Below are 11,743 nucleotides of genomic sequence, written 5' to 3'. Positions count from 1 at the left end.
GGGTATTTCTCTTTGGATCCATTTTCGCATTTTATATCCTATGTATCTCTATTACCTGATACTTTATCTTAGTGTCTTCATAAATGCTTAAGAGACACTTTTGGATCCAGGGTGGTGGATGGTGGCTGATCACTATAGACGCTTTACACTCTAACGACACTTGAAAGAGAACCTCTCCTTTCTCCTTGGAAGTACATTATGGGTTGCAAATGCGTCTTCTTAGTTAAATGTTCATCAAATGACAATGCCAATCACTTCAAAATTTGTCTTGTAGCCAAGGGCTGTCCATTGTGGATTGCAGATAAGTCTTCTCAGTTAAATATTCACCATGTAACATGTGCTTGTCTCATAGCCAAGGGCTATACTAAGGTGTAGGGTTGTAAGGGGGGGGGGGTGTGAATAGTCAAAATCGAAGATTAACAAATAATTTAGGTAGTTGTGCAATGAAAAAGTGAAGTGGAAGTAAGCTAGGCAATTTAGCAATGCTAACTCTCGATTCTTTGATTGTGGTTTGGAACCTTAGGTTCCCATCCCACGACTATGTACTCGTAAGGTTGTCATTCTTCGAGAAACCACTATATTGTCTCCTTATAGGAGGTGGAAAAACCTCATATAAAAGCTTTTATATATATAAATAATAAAACGCAAGCTTTGTAAAGCTTGTATTAAAAAGAATAAAGCTTTTGCTAAAGACCTTAAGATCAAATGAAATAAAAGACTAAAAAAAGAAATTAATAATCTCTTTTCTTATTTTTGGATCAGCTCCCCTTGCCCCTTTATTTATAGTCTTTGAAATGACATCGAATAAGCTTCAACTAGTTGGTTTGTTTTCCAGTTTGCTCAAACTGTTGCGATTCACAATAGCATCAGAAATTAGGAAAGATAACCAACTGGGCCTGGGATTATTGGTTTGCTTGCGATGTTAGCCTTCCATCTGTAGTAGCAAGTAATTAACATTGTGGGGTATCTTCCTTTCATTATTTAGAAAAAAAGGCGAAATAATCATTATGTTCCTTCTATTCAGTAGCAAATTCATGAGTCAATGTTTATTTGCTTGCCCATGCATCAAGATTCTTGATAATGCTGTTCATGAATGTATTTTCTTATTTTTCTCTGCAGTTCTCTCTGTAGTCTTGTTGATTAAATCTTTTATAAAATGCAGTTGTGTTCTTAATGGAGCAGATGACGACTTCTTAGTTGTTTATTGTAGGCTCATTGTGCTTGATGAGCACATCAATGGGCCAATTTCCAATGAAATATCAATGGCTTCTCTTTGTTATGACAACTGTAGTCGGCATGAGTTTGAGCGATGCAATAACTCCAGATGGTATGAGGTCATTCTTTATACTGCCACACCATGCTTCTAACTTAGCTTAAATATTTAATCTGAAATTTTCTACAGGTGAGGTGTTGCTTAGCATCAAGACAGCTATTGTTGGTTCAGATGGTGTTTTTCTCAATTGGAGACCAGAAGATTCTGATCCTTGTAATTGGAAAGGAGTAACATGTGATTCTAATACTAAGAGAGTTACTCATGTGTAAGTAAATATCAGAAAAACATGAAGGTTTAAGAATTTTTTCAACTCTGTACTTCTCTTTACTTTGTGATGTATTTTCTGTGTTAAGTTTGTGCAGTTTGTGTTTGTCCCTCATTTATGTTTTGTCAGTTTTACATTTGTTTCACCTTTAGATGGTTTGATCTGGCTGGCCAAAATCTCATAACCTTCCTTCCCATCTTCTGATGGACCAGAAATATTTTTTTGGCATTGATTCCGTTTTAAAACCAATTCCTATTCTATGGATCCTGGCAGTGTTTGGTAAATTCCTGTAGTAAGTACTCAAGTCAAATTCTGCTGGCAAAAGTTATTCTGATTGATCAGGATGATAATGATGTGTTTCTGTCAATTATAGAAAAGCCATTAGTTTCATAATTGCTTATGTTTAACTATTCTTCTACCCCACTCCGGACATGTGTTAGACAGTTGACAATTTGACACTGACTATTGAAGACTGATTTTGATCACGAGTAAAATATTTGGTAACAGTTGTGTCAGGTTCCTAGATCCATACCTGTGCCAGATATTTGTATCCAATTTCAAGTAACTTAACATAAATGTACTTTGTAAGTTGGTTGGCCCATACATGTCTGATTCCAAGTCCAACTTATTGCAAATCAACACATCTAGGGTTTGACAATCCTGTACCAATAAACATGCTTTTTGAGAAGATGATTGTTCAATGATATAAGATACTATCCAGATGAGAATAGATTCATTAACGTGATAGACCAACTACATAAGAGACCTAAATTTAAGTTAAGAGTTGTTGCCTCATCTAAGCTTTATGGATCCCTTCATTAGCCGACAGCTTCCCCTGTTTAATCTGGATTAAACTGGGGTTTCACAATTCTTCATTTAAGATGATTTGAAATCCTGGTCAAAGCCCTACTTCTCTAGTCCAATATGTTTGATACCTAGACTCAACCAATTGAAACATTTCATCAAGCCTCGGTGTGTGCGACTTTTTATAACCACATGAGAGTAGTAACGAACTCATTGATTTGATATGTTCAATCACTAGTCTAATGATTCCAAGTTAATGGCAGTTCAATCATCTAAACCTTACAAACTATTCACATTACCATACAATTTCTGATCTGATATGGAGTGCTTAAATCTTTACTGAAGGGGCAATCGGTGAAAAAGGTAAAATGCTAACAATTGAAATTTTACATGTTTGAGTAGGCATGACCATTAAAGCCATGTGCCTTGACTAATTTTGGATAAACTAAATGGTTGTTATCCCCAACCAAGCTCTTTGTAACGTCATTTCATCAGTAATAACCAAGTTACTGTAATACCTTTTAGTTAAGTAAACTTTTGTTTTATCTCCTAGTTCACACATCTTTATTTCTAATGGATTCAACTTCTTGTAATTAATGCCTTAAACTTATTTGCACCCATGTTTTACCTATTGAAGCTATACATAAAAGCTCCCTAATAATACTATCTTCAGTTTTGTATATCCTAATGACAGGCACAACTATTTCAACATGCTCATGTATCATGATTGTTGAAATCAACTAATACTGATATGGACCAATTGAGTTAGATTGGATCAGCAAAGGCTGGTTTGATTGTTCGTTGAAATCAAGCATCTAAGGAAGATTGATAGAGAATTAAACTGGAAATTAGTTAGATTTAGTTGGTAGTGAAGGACTTTAGTTGTGATATGTTAAATCAAGTTTATTAGAAAATCTCGCTTAATCTAGCTTTTTTTTGTCATGCCTAGTTGTAATCCAAGAACATACACATGAGATGAATTGTTTTATATCATGGTGTTAGCCATCGCCACTAGTCAACATATGAACATCAATTATTATTAATGAACTGTATACTAAATTATTGAAACATTCTTCTGATATAACTTTATGAGTCAGGCCAGATTCAATGAAATCAGATGTATTCATGTTTTGGATGGATTTATGCGTGTTTTAGTTCTAGTTCTGCCAATCTAAGTCAAATTTTTACTGGTTAACCAATATTCATATATCCACCGATATTCATATATGGACATACAAAGAAATTAGTTCCAACATCAGATGTCCTGAAAGCATTATTTAACTGGGGACATGAAAATTTGTGAATTTATTTATTAAAATGCTATAAGAGTTAATTCTCTCATTCTATGCACGGTACTCATTTTGGAATTACTGTATTAGTAACTTATATTGGCATTGGTATATATTTTTTAACGAGTTGCTCTAGAATTTTAATTTAACTTCAGTTGCTGTAGTCTTAGATTGAATGCAAGCATGCTAAATGGAAGAGTAAAAGTGACTTGAATTGATCTAGGCACAGTACTTTCATGTTTATTCAATTTAAAATGAACCTAATTAGTATAAACTATTTTCTTATCTTAAATCTTTTTAAATTAAACCAATCCTAAACAAAATTAAAATCAAATAAAAAATTGTTGACTTAGTTCTGGTTTGGTTTGATTTAGGTTAAACCAAATTAAGATAGTGTTTTAATGGAACATCTTATTTAGCATTGCTACGATAAAAATCCGAAAACTCCTAGCTGAGTACTTCTTAGATGCAAATGGCCGGAATGCTCCCTTCCGTTCGACATATCACAATAAGAGATTCCCGTGTCCAAAATCAACATAAAGTTAGAGGGTGTTGGTATAGTCCCGGCGAGGGCCCTCCGATGCTTAAGTCAAATGACAAGTCGAGAATAGTAGAAATGTAGCAGAAGAATGATGTAGAAAGTATAATAGAAAGTATGTGAAATGTTCGCATGCCCTTCCCTTTGGTTTTATGTCATTGAATTATCTGATTACTCCTCGTTATGGTCTTGTTTTCATTTCGTAACAGCTTTACGATCTCATCTCCTAATAACGTTTCATCGGGCATTAATTCTTGTATTATGAATTGTTATTACTACGTCTAACGTTCTCTCTGAACGTTGCCTTCAAGATACAGTAAATACTGAATATTGTAGGATTTTAAACTGGCTCTTGAGCACTACATAGCTCCAAACTCATTCACCGAGCACCCTCGGGCTTCGACTCTGATTACTGAGCATCATGCGACTCTGAACTTGTTCTCGAGTATTCTCGGGCTCCGACTCTGATTCTCAAATACCACGTGCCTCCAAACCTATTCTCCAAGCACACTTGGGCTCCGACTCTGATTCTCGAGCGCTACATGACTCCAAACCTGATTCTCGACTCCACACCTGACTTTTGAGCACTTTTCGACTTCGATTCTGACTCTCGGGTTCTTGGCCATGAGGCCCAATCTCTTTCTCTATGACCTCCGATTAGTTGACCCAACATGAATATTCACAAATTATTACGGAGTATCATTAGTCACCCTCACCCGAGTCAGACGGAGTGTGGTGCACTTGAGTCTGATTGTAAAGTCCGAACAACGACAGAGTCCTTTTTTAATTACCCTTTAGAAGATCGTCAGAGTTGCTTGAGCTTAGACCCTCAACTTATTTCAAGCTTATAGGTGCGCAATCAAGTCAAGGGCTCAAGAGACATACCGAAGCAATCCGAGTCAAGGACTGGGAAGGACGTCAAAATAGCCCAAGCTTTTGAACGCTTACAGGTATAATATCTTCTTATTTTGAATTGATTGCATCCGACTTCTCTTATTCGATCGACTTCATCCCTAAGTTCCTTCAAATAAGATGAAACTGACCTTGTTTTGATCTTCCCAAGCCTGTGAGTGATCTGGTGATATCTTTGGTATCTGGAGAGTGTCCCACAACCTCGACGTCCATAAATACTTTCTAGGTTGATTCTCTTCTAGAGTGGGTGATTCTGTCTGGAATCCGCAAAGGCTTGAGATTTGATAGCCGTACGCGGTTGATATTGTATGTCAATCTTTCCTATTTAGACGAGCAAGCTTTGTTGCTGATTCCCTCTCGCACATCATATAGCGTGTATATCAATAGTTGCTCTCCCGGAAGGGGCTTGGATGGAGATAACTTCAAAGTTTTAGGTGATTGTATATGGCATAAAGCTTGAAGCTTGATTTTCCTTAATCCCCTCTCAATCACCATATACCCCCAACTTTACATCTTACTTTCGCAGGGTATTAAAAGTTTCTTACAGATCCTTTATTAAATCCTAGGTGCGTATAAATTTAACTAGGATGTCATCTACATAGACTTTTACATTTCTCCCTATCTAATGGTTGAATACTTGATATATATGAGCTGTTGATATGTGGTCCTTGCATTTGGAGTCTAAATGACATGATTTTATATCTTCTTTCAAATATGATGAAATTGACCTTGTTTTGATCTTCCCAAGCCTGTGAGATCTGGTTATATCTTTGGTATCATGGAGTAGTTGATCTACATCAATCCGCGGTAGAGGATAACAATCTTTCTTTGTTGAGATTTCGGAAGTTTATGCACATCATTTCTCGAAGGATTGGGCACCAATATCATATTGGACAACCAGGTAGATTGGATTGGATCCCGAATATGCCCTGCCTTTATCAGTTTTTTCACTTCCTAGGCTATAATTTGATCCTTAAGTATTTTGAAGTGTCGCTTTTTTTGTTTGATCGACTTAACACTTGGGGCAATGTTAAGATGGTATTCTATCAACATTGGTGTCATCGCTTCTAATTCCTTTATCTTCCCTGCAAATACATCTAGTGAGCCCTAAGACATATCACCAAGTCAATTTTCAGATTTTGATCTTGCTCCTGTGCAATCTGCGTGACCTTCCCTTTCGAAAAGTTGTACCGACTTGGTTTCTTCTATAGGCTACCACCTTCTATAGAAAGTGAACATTAGTTTTCTCACTTGGTGGCCCCTTCTCTGGTTGAGTCCAACTTGTTTCCATCACCCTAGCTCCTTTTTGATTGGTCTGAATAATTTCCACATAGCACCTCTGAGCAATTTGTTGATCCCCTTGCACCTCCCCGATTTGGCTCCTGATTGGAAATTTGATTTTCTGATGATACTTGGAGGGGGGGGGGGGGGGGGGGGGGGGGGGATAGCTATGAAAGCCACCAAAAAGGGGCACCCCAAGGTGACATTACACAAAGAGGGAGCATCCACCACTACGAACGAGGGCAAATGCACTTTCCGAGTAGGATCTTTGCCGAGGGATAAGGGTAGAGTGATCTGTCATAATGGCCGGTCAACATGCCCTATAAATCCAAATAAAACAGTGGAAACCGCATCCAAGTTGGCTTCTTCTAAATGCATTTGCTCATAAGCTTGTCGGAAGAGTACATTTATTGAACTGCTCAAATCCACTAGAACTTGGGCCACCTCATAATTGGTGATTTCCACTTGAATCACCAAAGCATCATTATGAGGGAATAATACTCCCTCCAAATCATCTGACTCGAACGATATAGGGGTGCAAATTGAGATACAAATTTGCCCCCGATGGCCATGGTTTCCCTTCGACAATGGGCTTGTCTTGCCTGTTGGAATCTCCATCAATAACCCCTCCAACAATCGCTTTGATGATACCTCGGATAGGAGGATCAATCTGCTGTTGGTCTTCCTCGTTTCTTTCAGCGGGTCGGGGCATAACTGCTGGTCGAGTCCCATATCTATTTCTCGAGCCCCATCCTCTGGCATGATAGGGGCCCGGGCGATAAGGGTCGACTCGAATCTCCATCTCTTCTGCCTCTAGCAATGCCTGATGCCGAGGATAGGCTTATGTGATCCTGTCTATCTCTCGATCGTGACTCTTGCATGCCCGGGTGTATGACATACTCCATATGATGCACGGATTTTTGAGCTCCCTCCGTATCTGTAAGGATGCTTTAACACCTGTTGATCTTCACAGATCTGCAACACCCTTTCTTTGGCCATCATATTTCTTGGCGCTTCCACATTTATCATTTTTGGATATCTTATTCGAGGGGGCTTGAATCAGGCTGGTTGGATCTTAGCGACTTATGGATGAGCTACCCGAGACGACCCTTCCCCCTATAATAGATCCTCCGCTTGACATCTTCTGTTCTTGCCTCACCTGTTGGGCTTCCTCCACATGAATATACCGTTCAACTCGTCCCAACAATTCATCATAAGCTACGGGAGGTTTCTTCACTAAAAATATGAAAAATTTCCCCTTCTTTAGGCCTTGCGAGAAGGCATTAATCAATATCTCTAGTGTGGCCGAGTGTACTTCCAGAGCTAATTTGGTGAACCTCTAGATGTATGCCTCCAGAGATTCAGTCGGATGCTGTTTCATATTAAACAAACTAAATTGAAGGAAGTTTGTTGATACTTCTTGTAACTAGTGAAATGATGAGAGAAAGTGGTACATAACTCTTCAAAAGATCCTAGCAAATGCGGGGAAGAGTATTAAACCATTGTTGTGCCGGGCCGACGAGGGTGGTTACAAAAATCCGACATTTGATGGTAGAATATTGATGCAGTAGTGTTGCATTTTTAAATCGATATAGATGCTCTTCAGGATCTGTAGATCCATTATATTCTCTAACTTGCGGAGAGCGAAAGTGGAGAGGTAATTCTTCAGTCAAGATGTCTTCTGTGAACGGAGTTGGTTTTCTCCTCGATCTATTCCAAGAAGCCCTGTCTTCATCAAGCCTATTCAGATTTGGTTGAGGAAGGAAGTTACTGATTAGAGGATCAAGCCTCCCTTCATTCATCACCATGGGGATGGTATTCGAGCTTCAGCGGCCATAGGGCGGTCTATAGGATCACTTGTTGCTGAAGTACCACTTCCACTGTTGCTCTGATTAGTTGTATTAGCTCATGAGCCTCTCCTCCTTTGGGAGCAGTAGCGAGGGTGAAGCCTCCATTTGGTTCGTAGTACGACGTGTGTGTGCCATATCGCCAACGTCGTAGCTCTATGCTTCTGCAGACGACACCAATTATGATATGACAAAAATTTGAAAGCTCCCAGCCGAGTACTCCTTGGAGGTCGGGATGCTCCCTTCCGTTCGATGTATCACAATAAGAGAATTCTCCTATCTAAAATTAACACAAAGTCAGAGGGTGTTGGTCTAGTCCCGTCGAGGGATCTTTGATGCTTAAGTCAGATGTTGAATAGAGGATAGTAGAAATGTAGCAGAAGAATAATGTAGAAAGTATAATAGACAGTATGTGAAATGTTTGCATGCTCTTCCCTTTGGCTTATTGTTCTTTTATAACTTTAATCACATAACGGCTACCTTTATGTCATTAAATTCTTCGATGGCAATGCTTGTTTTTACTCCTCATTATGGTTCCGTTTTCATTCCGTAACAACTTTATGATCTCATCTCCTGATAACATTTCATCTAGCATTAATCCTTGTCATTATGAATCGTTATTACTACGTCTAACGTTCTCCTCGAGCTTCGCCTTTGAGATACAGTAACTGAATACTATAGGATTTCAAACTTGGCTCTTGGGCAGTACATGACTCCAAACCCATTCCCCGAGCATTGTCGGGCTTTGACTTTGATTCTTGAGCACCATGCGACTTCGAACTGGTTCCTTGAGCATTCTCGGGCTCCGACTTCGATTCTCGAACACTACATGCCTCCGAACCCATTCTCCGAGCACCTTGGGCTTCGACTCCGATTTTTGAGTACTGTGTGACTCCAAACCCAATTCCCGACTCTGCATTTGGCTTCCGAGCACTTTCCGACTTCAATTCCGACTCTTGGGGTTCTTGCCCATGAGCCCAAATATGAGGCCCAATCTCTTTCCCTATGAGCTTAAATCAGTCGACCCAACTTGAATATTCATAAAGTATTACGGAGTATCAAGCATTAACACTATAAAATTTATGTAAGTTGTAACTAAAGCTTCACATGCATAATCTTTAGAAACATTCAATATTGTTTCATACTTTAAAGTTACATGCAAAAAAACTATCTAGTGCTTCAAGTTAGAAGCATCATTTCCTAGCATGATGAGTAATTCTCTAAATTTATATCCAACTTTATTAACATTATGGTTTTTTGTTTTGAAACTGACCAAATCAAACTAGGAAGATAAATTAATAAATCAACTCGAAAAATTAATAGAAAATCAAATTGAAAATTTTAATTTGGTTCCACTTTTGAGATTGAACCAAATAATGCACATCCTTAACGACACGACACTCAAACTATACCATTTTGGCCAAAAATGATTAATCAAATTTTAATTACAATTAATTAATCTAATTACAATTATATTTTAAATCTGATTTAAACAATGAATATGGTAAAATTATTTAAAAATATTTTAGTTAAAATTTAAAGTTATTTTGATTTAATATAATTAAAATTAATTAGGTAATTAAATTTAATTAGATTAACAAGAACTTAAAGTTAGAATTAATTTAGTCCACCCAAACTAATTAAATTAATTAAAACTTTTAAGTAGAATTGAAATTTATTAAATTAGAATTAAATTGATAAAGTAAACTTTATGACTCCAAAACAAAGTAGACATTTATACTTATAATGTTCGTATTAATCAAATATAGTTGGATGCTATTTATATTTTTATATATCTCTTATTATCTTATTAAGTAAATATTGCTATTTTTTTCTCTCTATATTTTTTGAATTTTTTTACTGATTCTGATCCCACTAATCAGATAGAGTCGATACTAAATTGAAACTCGATGGCTGAAAGGAGTTTTTTAAACCTTGCTTTTTGTATGCATTGTTTTAATGGTAAACATTCTTACCTATAAAAGATAATTTTAGTATCTTTGTCTTGTAATATTTTTCATATAGTTCAATGGTCACATGAAAATCATACAATAGCTTGGCGTCCATTTTTACTATCCAATTTCTCTCAATGAAAAACTTCACCAATCTCTCCTTGTTGAGTAAATGCAAAATCATCTAGAGTAGTGCTGCAGATGTTATTATTTTCAGGCTTAGCTGTGCTCAACTATCTTTGATTTCTGAAATTGTTCTTATTTGAATATTTACTTGTTTTATTTTGGTCTCGACTATTTACTTGTTTGTGGAAGTGTTATTATTGTTTTCCATCTTAAATGAGTGAATAACATCCTGAATCTGATATATAATATAATACCTATTGAGGGGAATGATTGCCTTCTCGTTGCCTCTCATCTAGAGTGGCATTTCATCTATTGAGTTATCAATCTTCACCAGCTTGTTCTTTTTCTCTTGTACTTACTATAACATTCTGGTATTTGTTTAGGAGGCTTGCCTATCACAAGTTGATAGGTTCAATATCACCAGAAATTGGGAAGCTTAATCAATTAAAGCTCCTGTACGTGTTCTGCAAAGAGTCATGATTATTTTAATCGTGTTCCTTTAAGTACCTAGCATTTACTAATGCTTTTCTTGTAGAGCTCTGCATGGCAACAGCTTGTATGGTGTCATCCCTCCAGAGCTAGGAAATTGCACAGAGTTACAATATCTGTAATCATTTATCGCCTTACATGCATAAACCATTTTTACTCTGCTGTGTCTCAGTTTATCGTGGTTATTCTTACTCTCAGTGTTCTTTGCTTCAGAAGTTCAATTTGCTTTTATAATGTTATACTGTATAGAATGTGTGTTCTGTAGGACTACACGCCTAGAGAGCAAGTCACAGCAGAGGCAGAGATGTAATTGATCTTGAATGAATAAGATGAAATAAAGTAGTTGGCTTTCTTTGAGTTGTATAGTTTATAATTTCAGCGATCAGTCGAAGCTCATTGTGGTTACTAAATCTGAGTTCATCAAGACTAGGATGAATATGGATACTTGCCTACAAGTAGAATAGTTATGTGTAGGATCGAGTTAGAGCGCTAGAAGGGGGAGGGGTGAATAGTATTTCGTCGGATTTTCACTCGTTTGGAAAGTAAACTCAGAGTACGGAAAGCAGTAGAAATAAACAAATGGAACACTTTTATTTACTTGGTTTACAGCCACATGCTGCTACTTCAAGGCCCACGATCCTTGATCGTTTCCGACGGACAATCCACTATTAAATTCTCCTCTTACGAAAAGGAGTTTTTGTTTTATAAAATAAGTTAGGAACGGTAAACTTTTACCGTCCTAATGATTTAAGTACAAAAACGAAATAACAATGTTACCGACTAGGAAAATAGTAGTGAGACGTAGAAGTCGGTGCAACTCCTCGGCGTTACGACGACGTACTGGATGGGTTGTTCGAGCGCAGAAAGTCATCGTAGTAGCATATGAATTATGTTCTAGGGTTTCCCCTCGTAGCTGGATATAAAGGCCAATTCGGACGCCTGAAAGTTATTCTGGGCGCCTCCACGT

The 11,743-nt window shown here is 37.3% G+C and overlaps 1 protein-coding gene across 1 annotated transcript in view; it reads left to right on the top strand.

The window, feature by feature from the left end:
* The first annotated feature begins 1,168 nt into the window (after positions 1 to 1,168).
* LOC141812171 (LRR receptor-like serine/threonine-protein kinase FEI 1) overlaps positions 1,169 to 11,743 on the top strand; it is a 64,932-nt gene continuing 54,357 nt past the window's right edge. Inside the window, exons 1-4 of the mRNA XM_074700206.1 lie at positions 1,169 to 1,327; positions 1,403 to 1,538; positions 10,671 to 10,742; positions 10,823 to 10,894. Coding sequence (XP_074556307.1) covers positions 1,225 to 1,327; positions 1,403 to 1,538; positions 10,671 to 10,742; positions 10,823 to 10,894 — 383 coding nt within the window. The 5' untranslated portion in view covers positions 1,169 to 1,224. The remainder of the gene's footprint in view (positions 1,328 to 1,402; positions 1,539 to 10,670; positions 10,743 to 10,822; positions 10,895 to 11,743) is intronic.

This window comes from Curcuma longa, chromosome 18 (genome assembly GCF_044706935.1).
Source record: "Curcuma longa cultivar G26 ecotype Majalengka, Jawa Barat chromosome 18, ITB_CL_G26_1.1, whole genome shotgun sequence".
Lineage (NCBI taxonomy): Eukaryota > Viridiplantae > Streptophyta > Magnoliopsida > Zingiberales > Zingiberaceae > Curcuma > Curcuma longa.
This window is presented reverse-complemented; position numbering and strand designations above follow the sequence as displayed.